Source organism: Takifugu flavidus, chromosome 21 (genome assembly GCF_003711565.1).
Source record: "Takifugu flavidus isolate HTHZ2018 chromosome 21, ASM371156v2, whole genome shotgun sequence".
Lineage (NCBI taxonomy): Eukaryota > Metazoa > Chordata > Actinopteri > Tetraodontiformes > Tetraodontidae > Takifugu > Takifugu flavidus.
The window spans coordinates 2,449,030-2,474,951 of NC_079540.1; the positions used below are offsets into that span (position 1 = coordinate 2,449,030).

The 25,922-nt window shown below is 51.5% G+C and overlaps 1 protein-coding gene across 8 annotated transcripts in view; it reads right to left on the bottom strand.

Moving 5' to 3' along the window:
* Nucleotides 1–6,247: 6,247 nt before the first annotated feature.
* The window catches only part of trps1 (trichorhinophalangeal syndrome I), a 65,980-nt gene continuing 46,305 nt past the window's right edge, over nt 6,248–25,922 (bottom strand). For all 8 annotated transcript variants that reach the window (XM_057020340.1, XM_057020334.1, XM_057020336.1 and 5 more), the window contains 2 exons: nt 11,983–12,105; nt 6,248–10,746 (listed from right to left, as the gene is read on the bottom strand). In XM_057020340.1, coding sequence (XP_056876320.1) covers nt 9,235–10,746; nt 11,983–12,105 — 1,635 coding nt within the window. In that variant the 3' untranslated portion in view covers nt 6,248–9,234. The remainder of the gene's footprint in view (nt 10,747–11,982; nt 12,106–25,922) is intronic.

The following is a 25,922-nucleotide window of genomic DNA, read 5'->3' on the forward strand; positions in this document are numbered from 1 at the left end:
AACAGCAGCTCGTAATGCTCTGCAGCTGCTTCCCGGCTCTGGTTCTGCTCAAAAATGTCCGGTTTTAATCATTTTTATGTCCCCTTCTTCTCATAATGTGCCTGAGTAAAGTGTTATTAACCTGTCCAGTGAAGAGAGTTGTTAGAAATGTCTAACTTTGATGAATATCCTCTTATATACTCTGTTTCCCAGTGCTAAGCTAATGATGACCCTGACAGGAGTTAGCCATCAGTGATCAATCATCTGACGTATTGACACTGATAGTCCTGGAATTGATCCCGTAGCTCTGTTAGTCATCTAGTCATCTTGTTGCTACGCCCGAACGCCTCACTAATCTGTTCCACCAACCCCCCAAAATAAATAAAACATGATATTTGAGTAGCTTTGGTCACAGTGGAGGCTACGGTAGTTAATGTTCTCTCTGGTTCTCTCTGGGGGAAGAACCAGGGGAACTCTGTCATCTCACCAGCAGAGCTAGCAGCTAACGCTAACACCTGCAGACGGCTTGACCAGAAGCTGCTCTGAATAATGGATGATGACGTGAGGGGAGGTCCATCCTCCTGCCACTGCCCCCCCCCCCGACACTACAGCAGCAGGTAAATAATGGAACATCCTCATCTCGCCCGTCCGATTGAAGACGACGCCGTCCTGCTTCCTCCTGGTGTGGAAACGATCCTTTCTTACCTTCACGCGCATATTTGAGTGGATCGAATCCAGTAGAAGACGCCTGATAACTGGTGTGATTGGCAGGTGCTGTTGACCTCTGTAAACACTGTGGACGAGACAGGTTCCCTCAGGTTCCCTCAGGGTCTCTCATGTTCTCTCAGGTTCCCTCAGTTTCTCTCAGGTTCCTTCAGGTTCCCTCAGTTTCTCTCAGGTTCCTTCAGGTTCCCTCAGTTCTCTCAGGTTCCTCAGGTTCTCTCAGGTTCCTTCAGGTTTCCTCAGGTTCTCTCAGGTTCCCTCAGGCTCTCTCATGTTCCCTCGGGTTCCTTCAGGTTCCCTCAGGTTCTCTCAGGTTCCTTCAGGTTTCCTCAGTTCTCTCAGGTTCCCTCAGGTTCCTTCAGGTTTCCTCAGTTCTCTCAGGTTCCCTCAGGTTCCTTCAGGTTTCCTCAGGTTCTCTCAGGTTCCCTCAGGCTCTCTCATGTTCCCTCGGGTTCCTTCAGGTTCCTCAGGTTCTCTCAGGTTCCCTCAGGTTCTCTCAGGTTCCCTCAGGTTCTCTCAGGTTCCTTCAGGTTCCCTCAGGTTCTCTCAGGTTCTCTCAGGTTCCCACAGGCTCCTCACTCCTCACTCAGAGTTCGTGTGCAGCAGAACACGGAGACTGTGCCGCTCCGTCTGGGCCAGCAGAAGATGCAGCTGAATGAAGGGAAACGACGGCGGCGGCTCCGCAGGTTCCGTCTCTGGATCCTCTGCAGCGGAGCAGTGCAGCGTGGGTATTTTACCTCGCCTGCGTTTTGTCGAGCATATCTGGACTGTGTTCTGTTATGCGTCCAGGTAAGGCTCCCATTTTCCAGAATACCAACCCTGTCAGGTCCGCTCCAGTCAGACTCTGGTTTCAGCTGGCATAAGTTATATTTGGCCGCTCGGCTGTGCTCCGGAGGGCTGAGCAGGGAATAACCTCAGGTACGGAGCAGCGTCCCTGGCAGGAGGAGTGACACTGATTCCCTCAGACACCCAATGCAGAGGAGCTGTGCTGCAAAGTGGTTTTTGGAGGAAGTTGGATCAGCAGGCGGGTCGCAGCCCCTTTAAATAGCAAACCTTCAGGTCTCTAGAACGCTCACCAGGACTCTGACATATAGGGTCTCCAGTGCTGAAGAACCTGGAGACCCATGAGAACATCTGAGCTCCACGTAGATTCCTGCTACTGGGCATCTCTGTTAGCATGTCAGCAGCCGCCGAGCTGATGTGATCAACACAATCCAGTCAGCAACACCTGTGCCAGTTTCTCTCCAGCCGCCATGCAGTAGTTCTGTGGCCACTGTGGTTGCCGTAGATACGGTGAGCTTCTGGTTCATCGAGGGTTAATGCCACGGTCCAGTATCGCTGTTGCTTGTTCATGTTTGCTCTCCTGTCAGATTGAACTCAGGAGGAAACCTTTAATAAACCCAGAGAAGATCCGTCCGCACCAGAACCTCCTGTTGGGGGCATTTGGGGGCCAAAGGTGCAATTTCACTTCCTGATGGAGTAAATAAAAAAAATAAAAAAAATAAAAAAATTGAGTTATTAATGGGGATTATCTTTGATAGTCTTCATATTCCTGACTCGGGGGGGGGGGGTGGGGCAGTGAGTCAATAGAGTTGATAGAGTCAATAGAGTGAGCCACCAGGGGGGGTGGATATGTTGGGAGGCGGGGTGAAATCAGTCACCTAAAGCTACTATGGAATGTATACCAGCTATTCATTAAGGAAATTAGTGAGTTGATTAAGAGAGTAAAACCGCCATTGGCTCGGTGCCGATACGAGGCTGAAGAGATTGAATCAGCTGGCGCGTCGATCACTGCAGGATCCATGGGGGTCTCACAGCGCGCTAGCAGCACCACGCTGAGCATCGGCTGGTTTATGTCGTTATCTGGAGCCAAACACGGCTACGGTGTTTTCAAAGATCAACGATAATAACGCGCGCACACATACGTGAAAGGTGCTTTTCCTCATCCATTTTTGTTCGCAGCTGCCTCCAAGTTAGCTTCTCATTTATTCATTCCGTTGCGCCGTGGCGTTAGCGTGCTCCTTACTTCTGCTTCAATGATACATGAGATGTTTTAGGGCATTTGAATCCATTTATTTAGCTCACTTTTCTGCAGCTCTGTGTGAGAAAAGTTTGCAAACAGACCAAAGTAGCCTTTTTAGCCTTTTGACGTAGGACGTCAACAACGGTGTTTAATGCTACGCCGAACATTTCATCGTTTAACGTAGCGTTTAGTCAATATTGAGCACGTGCACCAAGAGCAACGAGGATTCTGCTTCAAAATCGAGATCAAGCGTTGCAGGTTGACAAGAATCCCGAGCTGCAACTGTTTTCTGAGCAACTTTAATGGAATTCCATCCCTCCGAGGGCGTTTCCCAGGGAGACCAGTGGCCGGCGTCATCGATGTTGCGTTAGCGTTGTTAGCGCCTCACAGTCACGAGAAACAATCTGAAGATTCATGATATGCAGCAGCTGAAAGAGGGGGGGGGGGGGGGGGGGGGGGGGGGGGGGGGGGGGGGCAGCCTCCCAGAAGAGCCAAACACTCCCCATACAGATGAGCAAGAACTCTATTAAAGTTTAATATCGAGCAGAAACTGAGTCTGAAGAGAAAAGAAACACCTGAGATAAAGAGTCAGGGGGCAAAAACAGTCACTGTTACAGACAACTGAGGCAGATCGATCAGAAACAGCATGTAGAAGGGTGGGGGGGAGGGGAGGGAGAGGGGGGAGGGGAGGAGAGGAGGGAGAGGGGGAGAGGGGGGAGGGAGAGGGGGGAGAGGAGGGAGAGGAGGGAGAGGGGGGAGAGGGGGGAGGAGGAGGGAGAGGAGGGGAGGGAGAGGGGGGAGGAGGAGGGAGAGGAGGGAGAGGAGGGAGGGGAGGAAGAGGGGGAGAGGAGGGAGGGGGAGAGGGGGGAGGGGAGGAGAGGAGGAAGAGGAGGGAGAGGGGGAGAGGAGGGAGGGGAGGGGAGGAAGAGGGGGAGAGGAGGGAGGGAGAGGAGGGAGGGGAGGAAGAGGGGGAGAGGGGGAGAGGAGGAAGAGGGGGAGAGGAGGGAGAGGAGGGAGAGGAGAAGAGGGGGGAGAGGAGGGAGGGAGAGGGGGAGAGGAGGAAGAGGGGGAGAGGAGGGAGGAGGGAGAGGAAGGAGAGGAGGGAGAGGGGGGAGGGGAGGGAGAGAGGGAGAGGAGGAGAGAGGGGGGAGAGGAGAGGAGGAAGAGAGAGGAAGAGGGGGAGAGGAGGGAGGGGAGGGAGAGGGGGGAGGGAGAGTGAGAGGAGGGAGAGGAGGAAGAGAGAGGAAGAGGAGGGAGAGGAAGGAGAGGAGGGAAAAAGAGTGAGATGGGGGAGGGGAGGGAGAGGGGGGAGGGAGAGTGAGAGGAGGAAGAAGAGGGAGGAGAGTGAGAGGAAAGAGAGGAAGGAGAGGGGGGAGAGGAGGAGGAAGAGGAGGGGGAGGAGGCATCACTCCTCTGCTGAAATAGTGGTCACTGCTTCATTTCATGGCTGTGCTATCTTTGTGAGGACTTCCTGTTCCCAACCCTACAACTCTCCCTGGATCTGGTGATGCAGGTGGTCGGCAACTCTCTATCTCAAGAGGTCAAAGGTCATAGCGTAACAACTCCTTACATCCAATGCAGCACTTTAACACCAGGAACCACCAGAGCCCCCCCCACACACACACACACACACACACCACCAGTCATATCTAAATGTCGACCCTGAACCTTCAGCCAAGTCTGGACCCTCCAACAGGTGCTTTGGCCTCCAAGACGCCCGGAAGTTTATTCACCTGGAAAATTCCTGCACATTTGTGCAGTTTGTGTTTTGACCTCCATTTTTTCCTGAGACGGTGCTTCCGGATGAGACGATGCTTCCGGATGAGACGATGCTTCCGGATGAGACGGTGCTTCCGGATGAGACGGTGCTTCCGGATGAGACGGTGCTTCCGGATGAGACGGTGCTTCAGGATGAGACGGTGCTTCAGGATGAGACGGTGCTTCCGGATGAGACGGTGCCGTACGGGTAGAAGATCTTCCTGCTTACACTTCTCGGGCTCGCGTCAAATCGGGATCGGCGTGAATTACATGACATTTAGCTTTGGCAGCTTGTTGGCTAGCCTTCTACAGCCCTGCAGAATTTCTTTCTGGACACACACAAAAACACACACACACACACACACACACTCGGAGTCAAAGCCTTTGTCAACACCGTCGGAGAATTCATCCATAATAATGAAACTGCGATAAATACAGACGATGTTTAAACAGGCGGCGGGGCGGCGGCACACGGGGACGGTGTTAAGAGGCGGAGCAGGAGAACATGAGCGCAGCCGCGTTGGGGGGGTGAACGCAGGAAGTGGGTCCCTCATTCCTGATTGTTTTATTTTTGCTCTTTTGCCTTGAACAGCTTCATAATTATGTGCAGCTGCAACCGCCTGTGTTGACCTCTCCAGTAGACGCCGGGCTGTTTGCTATTCTAGTCCACACACACACACACACACACTCTCTCTCTCTCTCCCAATTTCACTGCAGGCTATTGAGATAATAGAATCACTCCAAATCAATATTCAGATTATAAACGCAAAGATAACCTGATCATGCTAAACGTGATATAGGTTAGCGATTAGGAGCCTTTGTTTTGCGACAGCTAGCGCCGCCACGCTGATTAAGTTCGTCAAAGTTTGCACCCAGAGGAGGGTTATGGGGCGGTTAAAATATGCTCTCATAATGATTTCTGCATGGTTTGTTGTGCAGAGAAATGAGCCTGTGGTGAGCCGGCGCTCTCAACTCTGCCACCAGGAGTTGAGGTAATGAGGTGCTGTGGCGGTAAACCGGCGTCGCGGAGCGCTAGGCTACCTTCATATTCGCGCTAACCTGAGTATTTAGAGACGCCACACCACAGAGAGCAGAGCAGGTCTTTCGTCTCAGGTAGGAAGTTGTCGCTTCAGGTGAAGAGGGCGGTCGCCCCGAGCGGCCAGACTCAGAGCGGAGCCTTGGCGTGGTCTTTAAGGAAAGGTCGAAGGGGTCGCACAGACAAAATGGCCTTTTATCGCTCAATGTCCAGAGCTAACCCAGCCAGACAATCTGTAGAACAAAAGGTCAGTTACTGTTGGAACTTTGTGTTAGGGAAACGTACAGATCCGCCAAATGACGCCAATCTGCTGTAGCCAGATGGACGAGGACGAACTGGACGGCTAGTTTTACCTTGTGTTCCTTGTTTGGCAGCTTATTCTCGACATTTTATCCAGGAGAAACTTTTTTTTTCTCGCATGGAGAACCGTCGCGGGATCGCTCAGAAATGGGAGGAGTCAGGAGGGGGTGTGGTTAATGCAGGAAAGTGGAAAATGTCCTTCCTGTTCGCACAAAGACTGAACAGCGATGGGTAGTAGCAGCCGTCCAAGTCTGAGAAAGTACGGAAACGTGCACGTTCCGTATCACGTAGCGTATATATAGATGCACAGCTGGGGAGAACTTGGGGAAGTAATTGGTAGCCTATAGAAGGTGTGAGTGTTTCGCCCAAGCCGCTAATTCTCTCATTTGCACAATTAAAAATACAAAAGGAACACCAGGATCCATCAATTACTGGTTTGTTATTACTTTTATTAATTATTATCGCTTGTCATCCTCGACATTTTTCTTCAAGTTTAGCTGTGTAACAAACTTTTTTCTTGGCTGTCAAAATATGTCGTTGAAATATATATATATAGATTTTTTTTTTTGCATGAAACAAACCTACAAACAATAACGTATAGAAAGGTAGCAGAATAAAATACAACATGAGGAAAACCCTAAAAAAAAAGGTTCTATAAAAGCCTTTCAACTGAGACCAAACAAAACCTAAAATGTATCGATAAAGAGTCCAGAACTGATGCGTCTGACCACGAAGACTGGCCTTCCACTCCCCACCTCCCAGAGTTAGCACATCCCATAATGTGTGCTGGATCCGTACCATCGCTGGTGTGTGTCGTCCCTTCCTTGGCAAGAGAACTCAACAAATGGAGTGCAGGCGCCCCACGGACACGCAGGAGGCGCTTCAATGTAAACAGGCAAACAAACAGACTCCTATTTAGAAGAGGGCGGAGCCACAGTCCTACAGGCAGGAACCCCCCCCCCCCCCCCCGACAAAGGACGGGTGGCTGTGGAAGACAGGAGCTGAGGGTTGGGGGGTGTCAGAGGGAGGATTAAACGGGGGGTGGCCCTCCTTCTGCCCCAAAGGCACCGTCTTCCTGTCCCTCAGTCCCTTTTTTTTGCTACATCAGAGAATGTAAACGCCCCCCCTTCCCCCCCCAGAGGCTTTTATTTTTTAGAACTGGTTTTGTCAGTCGTGCGTCGGCATTACGGTGGAGCCAGCCGGTCACCTCCATCTCATCCACGTCGTTATCCTTCATTTGACGAGCGCAACATGGAAACGGGGAAGTACCCAGAAGTCCGAGCGGGACCATCTTTCTTTGTTCGGCTTTTGTGTTGCAGCGGTGATTGTCACGAGGTGTCCGTTTCTGAATGACGCTAATAATTCCGGAGAGTTTCGTAGTGTTTTTAAACGTGTACAGGCACGGCGAGCGCGCTGGCGAGGGTGGCGAGGGTCGGGGGCTACGTGGCTACAGGCTGAAAGCGGGACAACTGAGAGACACAATCGGAGCCCGTCCACACAATTAGCATTGGACACAAACGCAAAGCCGGGACGAGGACGCGTCCGTGAAGGCTCCCATAGGCAGCCGTGATGCGTTCAATGTTCTCTCCATTAGCACAGAGGAGACCCACATAAAGGCATGAAGCAAGTACATCTGACAGGTTTTGTTTTCCCTTACCGATTAAACAAACAAACAAACAAATGCTAAAGGCTGCTAGCAAGACTCCTTCGTGTGAACCGCAACGCCGCTCCCGTGATATGGCACTTATGGTGACCTGACAGCAAACGGAACGCCAGGCGCAGCAGAGAACATCTCCACGATATTAAATATTTATACAAAAGTTTGAGGCACGTGTACATGCAAAAAAAAAACAACACAAAATAAGGTTGACACTGGTTAGCGTAGCAACGCGTGGGTCTGGGTTCTGTCTGTGTCCATCGTCCCTACAAGACCCAACAGGTTGGACACAATCACTCCGTCCAGAGGAACCTCGCCGGTGAAATCAGGCACTGAGTGGAGTTTTGGACAAAAATAGAAAAATAACTCTTGAGTCGTCCTCCTTCTGTTTGTTTTTGGCCCGTTGACGCCGGCAGAATCAATCTCTCTATAAAAATAAACACGACCGCTTCTCCGCTGCTCCTCGTCCACCCGCGGGAGCAGTCAAATTTGAAGGCCGGCGTTGTCAAACGTGTGGTCACTGATTTGCATATTAAATGTTGGAGCGCTCAGCGACGCACTTCTTCATTATTGTCTGTAGATTCTTAGCAAGTCAAACACTCGGGATGCTAACAGGGGATGCTAACAGGGGATGCTAACAGGCTACATGGCGGCAACAAAACACTGAAAAACATCAAAGGAAGGAGACCCGGCGGGTCCCCGGAGTACCGTCCCACGTTTCTGGAAAAGCTTTGCATTAAGACCGTCGCCCCCTGCTGGAGACGTATGACAGGACACGGACACGGAACGTGCCGAAACCACCCGAACTCCCGCCTGGTCAGGGGGCGGAGCCAGGCGGCGGGGGGGGGGTGTGCAACACATGTGACCCCTGAGGACTGAAATTCTGAGCACAAACCTTCATCAGTTTCCGTGTTTTTTCGCTTCGGGGACGGACTTTTTCATATTTTTGTCTCCACGCGCTGTTAGACAGTTCGTCCATGTAACACGTCTCCATGGCAACACCGACGCCCCGAAAACAAAGAACAAAAAACAACAACCCAAAACTACTTTTATAGTACCGAAAAACAAAAGGTCCTCATCACTCGTCTTAAACAACGCAGAAGAAAACGCAGCCAACGGATGTTTGAAACTACGGTAAACATCGGAATTCTCATTCCCAGTATTATTATTCTCATTATTACTATAAACGTTAAGCCGGTTAATCCATACTTGTTCTATTAGGCAGGCAGCCAGGCACATACTAGCATCATGGCACGGAGGAAGGTAGAAAACAACGTCACTTGGTTCTGTCCAAAAGGACGAAGAGAACCCGTGGGACCGGGATCGCTCCGGTTTGACCAGTTGGAACTGGTTTTCAGCATTGCAGAGAAAATACAAATAGTCCCAAACATTTAAACCCCCAGTGTCTCGGGTGGGCGGCGCTGAAAAGGCCCGTCTGTGTCGGGGCGCTGCCACGGAGCGTCGGGAGTTTTGGTTTTGGGTCGGGTGACGCAGCGGAGAGACGGCCGGGAAGGTTCTGAAAGGTGTGGACCGGTCCGGGGTCCACCGTCCATGGCACAAGCAGCTGGGTTCTGTATTTAAGTGCTGACCCCCCCCATCCCACCCTAAATGAGACCGCTCTAACCCGGGCGCCAGGCTGCCGGGTCCCCGCCGCCGGAGGGTCGGGGCCGTCTCCAGCATGAGGATGTTCCGTTGGTGGGGAGCCGGGATCCTGGAGACGCGACGCTCGTTGGTCCAGGAGAACGTGGCGCCGAGGCGTTAGTTACCCTCGGAGTTCTCCGTTGAGTTCCTGGGATCCGCTGAGACCTCTGTGGATTCAATCGTACCAGCGCCGCTGTCTGAGACCGACTCCTCCCCCGTCGGCGTCTCGCGCCTCCCTTCCCTCTCGCCGTTGGCGCCGCCGCCTCTTGTTTCTCTTCCTTGGTCGTCACGGGACGCCGCCGAGGCCTCGCGCCGGTCGCCGTCCTCCCCCGTCTCTGGTGTCGCGGTCTGCGGTGCCGTGGCGCCGTCTCCAGGCGGGGGGCCGTCCCTCCCGTGGGCCGCGGCCGGCGCCGTCTTGTCCGCGTACCTGTGTAAGCCCCTCTGTATGTGCGTGGTGAAGTCGTAGCGGTCGGCGCACACGTGCAGGCAAAAGCTGCACTGGTATGGTCCCTGCTCGCCATGGCAACTCATGTGTAGGGCGTACATGACCTCATCCAGGAAGTAGATCCCGCAGTGGACGCAACGGTTGGCGAGGTCGTCCTGCGTGGCCGCGTCCGCCGTCGCCGTCGGCCGGAGCGTCTGGCGGTTCCCGGCGTCCTCGTTCCAGCTTCCCGCTTCCTCCGCCCGCTCCTCCACTTCCTTCTCTTCCTTCCAGCTCTCTCTCGGCCGCTCGGTCGCCGGCGACTCCTGCCGCCGCCTCTCCGCGCCGTTTGTTGACACTTTTGGCGCTCCCGCTTCCCTCTGACGTATGGCGAGGTCCAGGGGCGCGTCGTTCTCCAGCGAGGACGAGGACGAGGAGGTCTGGGAGTGGAGCGGGGGAGGGTAATGGAGCGGCGCCGGAGGAGGGGGGAGGGGCGAGTAAGGCGAGGTGCAGTACGGCACCGTGTAACTCTGCTGATGATGCCGCACCGGCGTCACCATGGCGCCCAGGTAATGAGTGCTATTTCCAACGCTAGCGGGGCTGCTAATGCTACCGATGGCGGCAGGAACTCCGGAGGCGGCTGCCATCTTGTACTTGGTCCAGAATCTCAGCCAATCAGACTCGGGCGTGAGATCAGGTGAGAGGGTGAGTGGGAGGGGCAAAGAGAAAAGAGGATACTGGTACTTCTCAATGGGGGAACCTGGGGGGGAATAACTGGAGGGTTTGGACGGACGCATGTACTTCTCGATGGGGCTGCCTCTCTCTGACCCCCCTCCTCCTTTACCCCCCTCCACCTTTGATACGATCGTCCCCTCGACGATGCCGCCGTTTCCCTCGGCGACCAGCGAGGAAGGGGCGTGTGAGGGGAGGAGCAGGGGAGGCATGCGCCGGTGGATCTCCAGCGTCTGATTGGCCAGGAAGGCCTGCGTGGATCGGGGCGAGCGCGAGAGAGGGGACGGCTGCTGGTTCTTGACCGAGGGGCAGGTTCTCTCCGACTCCTCCCCGTTCACCCGCTCCTCGCCGGTGACGCGCTGCTTGGAGGCCGGAGTCTCCGCCGACAGCGAATCCGGGTTGAGGCGTTTCCGGGTCCGCCGTCGGATGATTTGTTCCCCGTTGTTCTGCTTGATGATGTTCAGAGGTCTGGGTGTCTGGAGGGGGCAGGAGAGAGAGCAGACGTGAGTTAGCAGGAGGCGGCGGCAGGTTTTTGCCCTGGCCACAAGGGGGCGCACCAGCACCTAAAGTCAGTGGTATTTCTCAGCTCAGCGTGAAAGCCCAGAGCAGTTATTTATTGAAATAAGCCGGCGTTGCCATTTTTAGCCTCAGATCTTCGCTGATTGGCCTCTCAGAGATCAACAACCTTCATTTCACTTTTATTCCATGGAACATTCCTGCCCCCCTCCAGCCCCTAATCAATGCCTCGCCCCCATCTGCCCGTGTGTCCTCATTCATTATCGACGTCCACACCTCCGTCTCCCCGCCGTATTCATAACTCTTCCCGGCCTCCCCTCACTCTGAAGTGCTTTACTAGCTGCTATCCTTTCCAATAATGTGTGTCGGGCATATAAAACTTTTATTACGAGGTATAAAACACGCGTGGCACCGAGGGGGCTGTCGGGAGCAGAGGGGCTGCTGGGAGGTGATGGGAGAAGAAGATGAGACGAATGGGTGGAACCAAGGACATCATCAGGACCTGGGAGGTCCACTGGAAGGTGTCCGGATCAGTGAACACGACGCCTTTATGAACGGCGTTATTAATGCTGTGGAATGAACAAGGGGAGAGTTCTGAAAGCTAAACACTGGTCATCCTGGTAAACAGGTGGACTCGAGTGTGAAATGTGCTTCTCCTCCGCTGGAGGCAAACAAGGAAAAAACAAAAGGCTCTCAAGTGAGAGCGCTAAATATTAAGTCAACTCAATTCCAGGCTGGTTCTTTATCTCATCTGTAATTCATGCGGTGATTAAATTTGAGATTTCCATATAGGTTCCCCAGGCTGCGGTGGTAGACTTGATTAATTCCGTCATATTGCTCACTCCAGCGAGCTGGCTCGGTGTGACTGCTGCTGGTCCGGAACTCCCGCCCCGATCAGAACTACTTTTCCCCTCACGGTGGATATGTGCGAGGTTTTCAACTGCGGCTTCGCAAGCTAATGCTAATCGGGCAGGCGGGGGGAATGATAATTAGCAGCCGAGTTCGCCCTGAGGCTGAAAGAAAACACCACAGTTTACGAAGAATTCTCTTCCCACCTTTGTGATTTAGGTCTCGTATATGAGCTGAACACAACGTTTAGAGGGGCAGGTCCTCCCGGAACATAGGAGGCTAGCTCCTGAAGCTAACCTGCCTCGCTTGGCCTGATTGTATCTGCACCTGAAGGCGTCTCCACTCACCGAATGTAGTTTTTGGTATAACCCACAAGCGTTGCAGACGTAGCCGCCGTTAGCGTTCTTTCTCCACAGCGACGTCTTGGTGGTCAGGCAGTTGGCGCAGAAGACTCCGCTGCCTCTGCGCCGCTGCGGACGGAGAGAAACAGGGAGTCAGTATTTCAGAGGAGGACGACGTGCTAGCACGCTTCGAGAGTGACAGGAAACACTGAGCAGCTTAAAGGGATGAAGTGCCTGATGGGAAATCCTGTAGAAAACACTGACGGCCGTGTGTTTCCAACATGGCTCTGACAGATACGGACGAGCTGAGCTAGCTAATTCGGTATTTATCCGAACTGCAGGATGTGCTTCAAGGCTGTGACTTTCACTGGAAAATGCCCATTTCTGCACTCTCACACACACACACACGCACACACACACACACCTCCTCAGTTCACAGAGCAGTGGCGCATAGAAAAGTAGAGTGCGTAAGGACGGCTGCAGGTTGGGGGTGAAAAGGCCAATTGTCGTGGCAATGTGCTCCATCACAATAATGAGCCAATCACAATGTTTCTCCATCCCATTAAGTCTCTGGTCCCATTCACCACCTTTATGACCCTGAGAGGGCACCATACCTCATCTTTCCCCGCCATAAATCTGTTGTTTCTCTCTATCTGCCCACCCGACCGTTTTATTCTCTCTGCATCTTAAAGTCTGGCTGCATCCACTCTCTCTCCTCCGTTTGCCTCCTCCTATCTGGGGATTTCAGAATTTTGCTTCATTATCAATAACAGCAGCGTCGAATCCATCGATTAAACAAGAACATCTTTGCTAAATGAACCAGTTTCCGATGTACGGCAGGAGCCACGTCACACCTCGCGGGGTTTTCTTGGTCGTTTCTTTTCTCCTACGTGAACAAAGAGTTAATTATGCTCAAAGGAGGAACTGTTAGCGGCGGCCGCCACCTCCTGATGGAGCATCTGAGCCGTACGTCTTCAGCGCGGCTCCTGTTCGCTGGTGACCTTGAGGCAGCAGATCTGAAGCGCTGGATTCCACAGTTGAGGTGAGCAGAGGAGGCGCCACGTGGTGAAAAAGGGCCCTTGAGTCTTCAATTGGTGACATTTTTAAACCTTTTATTTCCATGACGGCGGTGGGAGCTGCAGATCTGTTCCCACACCGGCGGCTACGGGGGGGAAACCCAGCTTATTCCAGATTTTAAGGATCACAGAACAATTAGCTGCCTCCTCTATGAACACACACCAGTAGAGTGTGTGTTCAACACACACCAGTAGAGTGTGTGTTCAGGGCTGTTTAGCAGGATGGATGGATGCATCTCTTTATTTATCCCACGGGACACAGTTATTTTACACCCAGCAGCACTATAACAGTAACAGAAAGGGCAAAAAGCAAATGGAATGTTAGCAGCGAGCTAAACAGGCAGAGCCTTTGAGCGCTCAGGCCCGGGATGGCGGGCCTCCGTCCTCGTGCTAAACGGGTCATTTGGGCTGTGGGAGGTCACGGCTGCAACCTTCCCTCTGACTTTAACAAGACCATGCAGCCACTTCCTGTTTTCAGCTCGTAAACGCCCATTTGCAGAGACGTTCCTCATTTTGTGTGGAACAATCCGCCCGGATTCGTTGAAAGGAACGTCGTGGTCGAGATTATTGATGCTGGAAAAACTCCCCCCGGTCTTAGATAAAACTTCCTGTTTCCTGGTAATAAACACCTGAGCTAATTTCAGCGTCTTCGCGCTACATTTGTTTCCGTCCGTTTGACGTCCGACGCCGGAGCGCTCCCGTCCTCGCTGCGTGTGTGCTTGCGCTCGCCATACGGTCGCCACATGCGCGGAGATGAAGCCAGGTGATTGATTGATGTGGTGTGTGCGTCTGGCATCGCTAGCCGACCGCCGCATCTGTCATCGGAGCTCTGTTTCCCTGCGAGCACCCAAAATCACTCACACATGGCCTCACAGCTGCCCCTCATCTCTCTCTCTCACACACACACACACACACACACACACACACACTCTAGATATCTGGCTCGTGATCTCTTCCTTCCTCTTCAATCATCATCTGGTTGGGTGAAGTTGCTCAAATATCTGGCGTTTAAAGCAGCCGACGGTCGAATTTTTCCCTGCGTTTATTTGCGGTGGATCGGCGGAGCCCCCCCCCGCCCCCCCACCACGCTCACCTCGGCCCGTAGAGGCGCGACGCAGGTAATTAGAGCCTGGGGGTCGTAATGACGGCTATTTATCTGGAAGCAAAGATACCGCTCATTTAGCGCCTCCGACGACGCCCCCTGACACGGATGCGCGCGCCTGCACCTGCGTGCTGGACAGGTGGAGAGGCTCCAGGAAAACAAAAACAAACAAACAAAAGAAGAATCGAGCCTCCTCATCAAGCCAGGAAATAAACTTTGGAGAGGATTCCGAGGCAGATTCTGTGCACAGCTGCTCCTTTATGCTCCGCACTGAAGAACCGCGGTTAAATGTGTCGTCGAGACGCGTTTGTGTGGGTCCGATTCCAACTTATCGCCCTCAAACATGGAGTCAAACGGCAGAACGCGCTGATCCAAAACACGGGCGGATGTAGTGACGGTATTTGCAGATGTAGTCGGCCTCAGAGCGATCCTGAGGATCCCAGATGAAGGGTCCGGTCTGCTCTAGCACGGTCATGAGTAGCGCCACAGCGGCAGCCGATTGTTGTTCCGGGGTAAATGCTCGGCCCGGCTCTCCGATCTAAACTCCTGTGGAGTAGCGCAAGTTTCCAAACGACCTTTCTGTGACTCTGAGTAAAATGGATTAAAAGTCCATTTTTCTGTGGCATCAAAGCGCGTATAATGCAGCGCTCAGACAGCCGCTGGGACTTCTATACATTCACACACACACACACTCCCTCTCCGCCCGTGCCGGCTTTGCTTCCCAACCAGATCTTTAAGAACTGGATGGAACGCAGAAGCGCCCACTGAAGCAAAATGAACTTCTAAATAGTTTTGCGAGTGGAACCATCTTTAACATAAACTCCCCCCCCCCGACTTCATGCTACCGTACATGCGGGAAAAAACTGAGAGACTTCCGGATCGCTGGTACGTGGACGTTGGACTGCAGACGAATAAAACAGGAGACTTTACGTTTCAGATGACACCTCAGGAGTGTGTAAGGATCTATGATGATATATGTTGTATATCCACACATGTACAGACGTGTTAAAGAGAACGGAGGGAAACGACTTTGAGCCTTCCTTCAACCAGGTTAACATGGTTCTGGATTGTGGAAGGATGCTGGAGAACCTGGAGGACCCATCCCTACGTGTGGAGAACATGGACACTCCAGAGCCCAGAAGCTTCCTGCTACGAGGTGACTCTGCACAGCAGAGATACACCCGTGAAAATATGGATGCAATTACCCTCCAAGCGTCCCAATTCAACCAAAACGACAACTCCCAACACTAAATGAGTGGTTGGGGCTCTGCACCACGGAGGAGAATTCCACACGTGCACATTCCGCCGTCGTCTGGAGGGAAAGAATGTGAGATAGGATAAAGATACAGACACAGGTGCCCTGAGGTTTAGAATGCGTTCAAAAAGGAGGCTTTCAAAATTAAATTACATTTAATTCACTTACGGAGTCAGTCGGCCCCGCTGTTTATACACACGCGCACGTAGGCACACACTCACCTATCCACTGAAACATGCACCCACTTGCATTAAATCAGCGATTATTTAATCAAGCATGGACTAGCTGGAGGAATTAACTGAATTCCATACTGCCAAGTTCAATATCCTATACACTGGATCAGTGGATAGGAGCACACACACACACACACACACACACACACAAAGGAAAAAAGGAGGATGGAGGAAGAGAGAGATTCTCCAAACACAAATATGAGGGACCAGCTCAGTCTGGGGTCTGGGAAGTGCCTCTGTGTGTGTGTGTGTGTGTGTGTGTGCCAAATGCTTAAAGAGAGAGAGTGTGTGTGTGTGTGTATTTTATTCTGAAACTGCATCTCTTAATAGAATAATTGGGTTTGGGTTGGGTGATCCTGGGCAGGATTGATTCATGAAGCAGTGAAAAACCCACCTTGGAGTGACAATAATGGCGATGGGGGTGTGGGGGGGGGGGGGGGCGCCGGGACGCAGACGTCCCACCAGCACGCAGACAGTTCACCCAGTCAGGGGCCAGGGAGGAGAGCAAGGCAAACACAGTTGTTTGGAGGCGATTCGTCTCATTTATATTAAGCGGGAGCAGCTCTCCTTATCATTTGTGGCGCTCCCTCGGCTCGCGCGGGGGGGGGGCTTTATTTCCTGCCGATTATCTGCTCAGATGACTTTAGCGGCGATGCGTGGAGGAGGAGTGCAGCCAAGTTCTGCCGAGAAACTTCTGAAACTCTGCCCTGCCTGTGATAAAGGCGGGAACGACACGTAAACAAACGGCTAATTATCCCCGCAGGAGCAGACGGAAAAGAGACGACTTACTGTAAGGAAACAAACCCGCGCGCGTGTTAGCGCGTGTTAGCGTGTGCTAGCGTGAGGAGGGTTGAATTCCCAGTGATGATGTTGAGCGCTGCCTCAGTGAACTGATCCCTACAGCTGATTAACGCCGGAACAAAAGGCGCGCTTGGAGGTCGGGGGGAGCAAAAGTGCAACACTTCTGAAAACGAGAACAGGCGAGGACGGACGGGATGTGCGGTGACCTTCTGTTCGGAGCGTGGCCGCTCTGAGCTCGCCTCCGCGGGAACGTTCTGTACGGCGAGATGAGAGCCTGGCGGGCGCCGCCTCTCGCCTCCGAAGCCCGGAGACCTGTGAAATGAACCCTCGGTGACAGCGGCGCTCTCGCCGGTCCTCGTTAGCTATGCGGCACATCGGCGGGAAGGTTGGAACACAGGTGCGGGCACCTAAATGGGCCGCACGCGGCGAGTGTCACGAGGCCAGAGGCGTGGATGTTCTCCGATTCAAAAGTTTTCTCTAACAACTGCAGCTCCCCGAGCACAAAAGGTCAAAGTTCAACCGGGTGATGAAGCCGTCGCCTGTTGGATGGACCCTGAGCCCCTCCCGCTGCAGGCCCCCGCCTGGCAACAGCAGGGAGCGAGCGATGATCGCCTGTCATCCAGCGGCGCTGTGGTTTTCCCCGCCAGCGGTGGCGTCCTGACGCTCTGCCCAGACACCCCGTTCTCAGCTGCTGCAGCTCCGGGCCGGCTCGCTGCCACGCAGGACGCTAAACAAACGCGCCCGCCGGGGTGCTGCGCCCGGCGGGGTGCTGCGCCTGGCGGGGTGCGACGGCGGTTGTGCGGCGACTTTATCGCATCTACTGTACACGATGGCAGCGGCTCCAGATGTGAATCAACATCTGCCAACGGTGCTGCAGGCCCCCAATATGTGTGGGGATCTGATCTGAGGTCAGTCAGAGGGGCAAAGACACCCACCTGAAGCAAAGATGGACAGCTGGAGCCTGCGCACACGCACACACGCACGCACACACGCACACACACACACACACGCACACGCTTACCTCAACAGCACTGAGCTTCCACACATCCATATTATTATTGATGGTTTCTGTTCACACTGAAGGTTTAAAATGACGATGCTAAGCTTGTGACACATTGACGTGATGATGATGGTCGGGGGGGGGGGGTGTCTCTGCCCCCCTTTAGGAGTGATGAGCCTCCGTCCTGGTTGTGCTGCCAAACAGTTTCCAGAGAATTCCACACAGCGCCGCCATATTAGCCGTCTCGAGGCAGTTAGCGGAGATCCGTGCTGTTTTTTTTATATTGAAATGTGGAATTGAAAGAATTAGGCTGAATTCCCATGAGGGGAATGATGAAGTAATGAAATAGATCTCTTCTCCCTGCGTCTATGGGATGGAGTTTCGCTGTTAAAAAGCTACGTGTGCATTTTCTGGGTGGGAAGTTATTTTCCTTATCTGAAATTATATTTCTGTGCATATATTTCATATGTCTGAAGAGCAGTGACCTACTTCAGACTGACCAGCTGAGCATTCTGTGTGTGTGTGTGTGTGTGTGTGGTGTGTGTGTGTGTGTCGCGGCCCAGAGGGAGGAAGATAATGAGTATCTTTAATACCTGTAGTCTTATCCGCTGGCATTAAGTATCTTATTAACCGTCTTAGGATGTATCTTATTGTTTATCTGAGAACACTTGAGTGGGCTCATTCCCACAGACACACACCGGTGGGCTACCAGGGAACTCACCGGCGATGTGGCACAGAAAAGGTCTTGTGTTATTTGAAGTCATGGTAATCGGCAGTAACAAGGGAAACGTCTGAATTTTATGGTCACAACACCGTCTCCTCACACAGTCTGAGGTTCCTTTAACGTTCACCATCACTGGAGGGAGAGACGGACCAAAGGAGGGTTATCTCTAGTGAAGGGGAACTTTTTCACAGTCTATTAGATAGGAAATATATTTTTCCTGCTATGTGTGTGTGTGTGTGTGTGTGTGTGTGTGTGTGTGTGTGTGTGTGTGTGTCCATGTCAGAGGTCATGGCAATGGAAAATGAGGAACACTAGTTGGGCGCAAATGTCAAGGTAAGAGCTAAGCAATGGCAAATATAGGGAACACACACACACACACACACACACACACCACACACACACACACACACACTCGGGGGGGGGTAAACTGGTGACCCTAAATTAACCTCATGTGTGAATGGTTGTTTGTCTCTGCATGTTAGCCCTCAGATGAGCTGGACACTTGTCCTGGAAGCACCCCAGACAGCTGGGGTAGCCCCCCCCTTCCTCCACCCCCCCTCCACAGGGAGAGGCAGTAGAAACTATGTGGATGGATAATATAATCTGATTGAGCCATCAAAGTGGGAGGAGATGAAATCTGTCTGTTCTGTCAGTGCGTGTGCTAGTTTGGAGGTGCATCAGCAGCCTGGTCACTCCCGCACAACTGCAAACCAGTGAATGCACCGTCACCATAGAAACCCCCATCTCCTCTCCAACTGCCGTAGCAATTCTGCGCCCTCCTGCCCGTGATGAGAGAACCCCTGACCCATGTGACCTACACCCCCCCTCACCATGGAGCTAACAGCGCTCTGATATTACTCAATTATCAACACAACTGCGTCCATTGTCATCTTTTCAAGTGCTGGCGGAGTGTTTGTGGAGCTGGAGCTGCTTGGTGTGTGTGTGTGTGTGTGTGTGTGTGTTGTGTGTGTGTGTGTTGGTATGCAGGGCCGACGATGGGCTGTATTATTATTTATGGGGAGGGACCTGGAGCTGGTGACACGGTTACACCTGTTAGAGCGGGACAGACGTCTCAGGAGTTGGTCCACACAGAAATCTGATGAAAAATAGTGTGTGTCAAACTAGTTGACAGCGCTGGCGGCCAGCACGTCTGGTGGCATCTTTATTATCCACGTCTGGGCTCCACCTAGAGACAAACAGCATCCCAACATGGACATGGTCCTGTCCAGGCAGGACTCACATTGTCCCAACAGTACTTCCTCTCTCGTGGGATCACTGTAGCCTCGAACATATGATGATGCATTTGTTGTGGCGTATCTGTCTGCCATCCACTGGGCTCCGGTCGTAAAACACGTCCTTGTTTAACCAAGAAAATAAGGTTAAAAAAGATCCGATTGGTGTCTTGGGTGACGTAAAAACGGACACACACATCTACCATCGTAGCCTGAAGATGCTACACATGCTAAGCTATTTAAAGAGCGATGCTTAGCGCCTTGTCACTTGTACAAAGAACCGTGGTGAGAGGAGAGCGTGCTGGAAGTAGACGGGAGGTTAAAGGCATAAACGCTCACAGATGAAGTGAAGAAAACGGGAAAATTCAAGCCTCGGTGCTTTTTATTTCTCGCTTTCGTCACGCCGTATCCATCTATATCGCTTTTCCATCTCTCCACAGCCGGCCAGCGAATAATATCAACAGGCCCCAAAGGTTGGGGACCAGTAAATGGAGAGAGAGTGTGAGAGAGAGATTTGCACTTTCCAAAAGGTAGCTGTGCCACAGAAACACAACGCGGATGGATGAGGTGATATTAAACACAACGGTGCACAAAATTACCAATGAAATTAAATCCAAAGTGCTTTCGAGCCACGAGAGAAGAGAGGGAGCAGAACAATGAAACCCTGCACATCCCTCACACGTGCACATGTAACAGCTGAGGTGTGCAATTGATGGTTTAATGCGGAGAGCGTTGCTGACGGCGCCCCCTAGCGGTGCAAAACTCCATTAAGTTCTGAGTTATGATGTGTGGTGGGGAAAAAACATCTACTTGGAGGCGTCGCCTGAGTGGCCTTTAGCTACTGCTGTTGTTGGACTGCTACATACGTGGAGGTATTAAACATTAATATTCTGTGGCTCTACAACAACACACACACACACACACACACACACACACTCTCTCTGATGAAGCAGAAAGTGTGGTATGGTTTCTAAACTGCAGCCGGTCACCCTAAATCCACCATCCCAGATGAACAAACATCCTGGACCCACATGGACCCAGAATCCTCTGTGTAATTAAACTCAGCACAGGCTGCAGCATTAACTCTTCTTTTACCCCGCGCAGTGTGTGTGAGTGCTGTTCATCAGCTTCCTAATTAAGCGTTGGGAGGAAGACAGGAAGTAAGACACACGCACGCCCACACACACAATTATGACAACTGTATTTTATTGCTCACTGTAGCTGCACATCTGGATAACATCAGCACACGCACACACACACACTCACGTAGATGATGTTAAATTCAAGACACAGGCCAAAAGAGAGCACACACTCACACACTGCCAAAGAAAAGACACAAAAACATATTTTTCTTCCTCCTGCTACCTCTTTTTTATCTCCCTCTTTCTCCCTGCTCCCTCTTCCCCTGCTCCTCTGCAGCTTTTCCTCCCTAACACTGCTCGCCAGCGCTCCAGAGCACAAATCTCCCCGCTGGCAGAGCGAGCACAGCGTGTATTTACTGAGAAACAGAGAGAGAGACAGAGACGGACTGTTGAGGACCGGCAGAAGTGATTTATGAGTTTGGGATCTGTGTTGGAACATATGTCGACGACTCCTCGGCTTTTGTTTGCTTTCTGTAACACATGCGCGTGTGTGCACTCACACACACAAATCACACCCGATGCGAGCGTGTCTAGACAGATACGCACTTCGGATCTGTTATCTATAGTCATAGTATACATGGAGAGCACACACACACACACACACACACATGCACAGAAGGTACTGGCAGGCTACGGCTGTTAAACTGAGCCACATCTTACAATCACTCAGGTTTTCATCCAAAATTCCTCCAGAAGCTTCCAATCTGAAATGATTCGATTGAATGTAATCAGAACAGACAGAAGTAATCCCCCAGCCCTTCCCCCAACCATGCAGTTCATCTAAACCTGCTTGACTTTCACCAGTTTCTTCCTGCCTTCTAAAAGCGATAGCCGCCGCTAAATCCCCACTCTGGATCGCCGGCGGTTACGGATACAGAGGGACCCGCGCTCATGACGGTACACAACTGCTCGACGCTCCCAAAACCTGGACCTAATCCGCACCAGTTCCAGGACTGACCTCTGGAAGCTGTGCAGTGAAGTAGCCGCACGTTCCTGCATAAAATACTAGAAATGCTAACAAGCGTCACTCGGGCAGATTTATGTAGCCGCGACAGCTGTCGGGGAAATAAAGCCGGGCGAAGGAGACGAGCGCCGACCTCAGAGCTGCAACAGGCAGAACGATCCTCGGGAAGCGTTTTAACATGCTCTTCGTTTGGACAGTGAATAGAAGCGGCTTTGGGGGGTATCCACGTGCACTTTCTGTAAGTGAGTCCAGAGAAAAGCATTAGCTAAATAACGGCTGATTGGAAAAAGATGTTTGTGCGTTACAAGTGGATATTTTCCTGTCATGCTGATCGTTAGCTGCAGCCTCCATTTGATTAAAAAAAACAGCCTCCGATCTTTTCATATTCTGCTGATGAATCTCACAAAATCAAGAGATGGACGGAAACTATAGGCTCAAGGTCGAAGTCTTCAGAACCACATAGAGCCCGGGGAGACGTGCTGAAGCCTCCAAACCGCTGCTGCTATGGATGCTTTAATAAAAGTCACGTGGAGAAGGAAGACGAGACAGAGAAGAGCAGGGGGACGAGCCCCCACTGTGCAAATGAGTTGTCTCTCCTCCCAGTATCTCCCCAGTGCTCCCACAGTAATCACCCCAACCTGATTTCTCTGGTCCCTCCTTTCTATTTGTCATTGAACACAATCTGCGCACGTATGCAGACACACGCACACCCACACGGGAAGGCAGAAACAAATGCCATTTAATCAAACCGTATAAATAAATAAAAAGGTTTTTTATTTCCCATAAGTCCATCTGGTGGCCTGCTTCTCATCACACACACAGCCTTCATCTACTGGTCAATAAAGGCTCCCTCTCTCACACACACACACACACACACGCACACTCTTCAAGTCAAAGGCACGGATGACCACACACGTGGCTGCCGAATCTAAATGTAGATGAGTTCAGTCTACTGGAACGACCGGCGGCAAGAAGAAACCTTTATCGGGCGAATCTATTTACCTTTTATTTTTCTGTGGCTATTTCACCCGCCGCGCCGCGCCATCAATAACTGTTACAAAGTGTTAGTGACGTGTGCGGTTGTCATTTCTACAGCGCAGCAGCGCATGAACGCGTGTAGCCGTGCTCTGCTCCTACTGTAGCGGGCAGATGCTAATCTGAAGATGACGTTAATCACATCTCCTCCCCCCATCAAGCGCTGTGGCGACGCCACCTCTGTGCACACAAATTCACACACATTGTGAAATTCTGGCCCCGGTAGGTGAGTTACATATTCCAGAAACAGTGTTTTGTCATTTCCTGTTGATTTTTGTGGCCTGTGATCTCATCCTCCGGTCGTACGTGAAAACCCTCAACATGGAGACATCAGCACACTTTGTCAACATCATTAACTGATGGCTGCTTTAATCTCTCAGAATGAAATTAATTAATAGATGTATAACCATGATGTGGCAACTTTTGACCTGTGTTGGGTTGTTGACTCTTGTATATTGCAGCTACGTGTTTAGCAGCGCCCTCTTATGGACAACACATGCAATCAACTTTTAATTCAGGGACTTTCGCCGGCTCTTTTCATGTACTGACGATTGCGTTCTTAAAATAAGGGAACTGGCATGCTAAGTGTGGAGGAAAGACTGTGCTCGTTCAGCATTTAAAGGAATAAAAAAAGAGAAGTTTCACCGTTAATAAGAAAATGGAAAATTTCTGTCTGTCCTTGCGCCCACATTCACATCAAATCCTACACACACACACACCCACACACACACACTCGGCTGCCTCTCTCTGAATGAATCACTCCTTGTCTCTGAACTGATGGAGCGATAAAGTTGGTTTAAACAGCCATAGACGCGGCACACACAGCCGAGGCGGGAACATGTGTTTTACATCAGGAGCTCCCAGCTATACAAGGGCTAATGTTTCCATCTGTATGGATGTGTGTGTGTGTGTGTGTGTGCCTATAGGTCTCAGCGTATGTGTGTGTGCCTGAACAGGAGTGCAACATGTCTCTGCAATCTCCTATCAGCTTTTAATCTGCACTCAGCAGAGAATGGGGAAACGGTGGGAGGGAGGGGGGGGATCGCTGCTCGGTGAGAGAAAAGGCTCACCGTTGAGTAAGGATGCAAAACCATCCAATATCTCTCCCTCCTCCCATGATTCCCTGGGTTTTTCGAGGCGCTCTCGCTTTTCTTTTCTGCCTCGCGGAGGCGGTTGGCCATAAGGGCGGAAGAGTGAAAAAGAGAGCACGTTGTTGCCTGTGTTTGGATCGTGCAGCTTTGAAAACAGACAGTCGTGTTCGGTCTTTTCGATGTTTATCGAAGGTTCCGTGCTTGTTGGCGACTTCGCAGCTTTTATTGAGCTTGGAACAGCTGACCAGCTATGCTAATTTAAACCTTCCACGGCGCTTCCGGTGTGTAATTTGCAGTTCTGCGGCCTTCTGGACGGACCGCTTTGCTTTGTATTTATCTTGAGAAGTCGACTGTCCAAGAAAAACCATCTGTGGATGCAGGAGGAATAAAAAAAAAAATCAAAAAATCTTGGACACCATTACCAATTCATGAACTCATCATACTTGTAAAGCCAAGATATTAAAAGTAGAATGGTGGAAAAAGCATGTGGATCGCTCGAACACGGTCCAGTAACACTGTCATTTCTTTCCAATTCTGTACAACCTAATTGACAACACACTTCACCTCGACCCCAACAACATTACAGGGGTTAAAAGAGACCGAGCAGGGCCTAATAACAGCTATTTACTGGGAAGTCTTCAGTGCATTTGGCCTGAAACTACAACATCTACTCACTGCTGGAGCCAGAGGAGGGGGTTATTACCTGTTAGTGGGGGAGGTACAATACAGCTTTCAAATTAAGAGATGAACCTGAGGGAACCGTGGTCAGTCTTCCTTCCCAGGGAGGCTCAGGTCCAACGACTGCAGCAACTCTCTCCTCCTAATTGTCCCACGTTAAGCATCAAGGAGCTTCCTTCACCTGATGTTTGATTTAACCCCGATTTAGACCCTAGCTGCCATTCTAAACTCAGAAAAGCTGGGTAAAAAACCGTGGTAGGAATATCAACAACTGACCCGACTTTAAATATGTGGAGGACGGAAAACGCCTTCGTATAATTCCTACGTAATATATTACAGCAGCATTCCGCCTCGGAGGATCCGGGGGCAGAAGTGATTTACTGCTTACTGCAGCCAAAAACACTGATGCTGAACACTGGCCAAGTGTGTGTGTATGAGTGTGTGTATGAGTGTGTGTGTGTTCAGACCTTATTAGGTTTTACTTGTAGTGATGCTTAACCCCACTCAGAGCTTGGCAGCTACTCCTTTTTCTCCTTCTGTCCACCTTTATTTCATTTTACTCATCCTCTCTACATCTTCCTGTCTTCATTGGCCTTCTCTCTGGTTCCTGCTCCTCTCTTTTTATTTCCTCTCTACAATCCTCGCTTCAGGGGCTCGTGGTAGCGTAACTAGTTTTAGGGCCGATGTGAACACGGGGAGGGGGAGGTGCAGTGAAGCTGGGGTTACTTTGTGTGTCGGCTAATTTCAAATTCTGTTGTTAAACTTCTCAAGGCCCTTGATAACAGGGAAGAAAGCTCTTGTGATCAGACCAGTAGATACTGACTGAAATGCTCCCCCAAGTTCAAAGGGATCAAAGGAAAATCGCTTCTTCTCTCCGACATGTTTTGCGATCGGTGTGGGTCCAGTCCAGCGTGGGGCGGTAAAGCGGTGACTCTCAGCTCTGTGGCTCCGGCGAGGCGTGGGAGAGAGTCCGGGTTGTTCCCAATCAGCCAGCCGCGCTAGATCAAAGGAATAACACGGATCCACTTTCAAAGAGCTTTTTTCTTTTCTCCCTCCAAAATGGGTTCGATTATCTCGGCGAGCTGAACCTGAAATGCAGGAATAAGCGCGGCGCTGGAAGCGGATCCTATCAGACGTTCCTTAAACAAGAGAAGAACCCCCCCCCATCCCCGATCACTGCTGGAAAGGCGAGCCAACGTTTCCGAGAGCAGAGGAGAGGAGATAGCAGCTGATCTGATGCGAGCGGACATGGAGAGCTAGTTGCTATGTTTGCCTCTGATGGGAAAACAAACAGACTAAAGAGTGTGTGAGTGTGTGTGTGTGTGTGCGCGTGTGTTTGTGTCATGTACGTGCGTGTTTATGCTGCAAAATTGCAAAGATAACCTGAAGGTTAAGTGACATGTGAGCAGTCGTTCCCAATGAGACCCGGGAGCAGGCACACACGCATCTTTTGTCTGGCTACACCTGGACTGTTAAAAGGAAACAGGAAATAAGGGACCGAGGCGCTTGGAAATGTGAACGCAGATGTCTGACAGAATTTCCACCAAAATAAAAATTAGTAGTCATGGCAACCTGGCGCGTTGGCTGCGATTTACAGACCACATGCGGTGGGT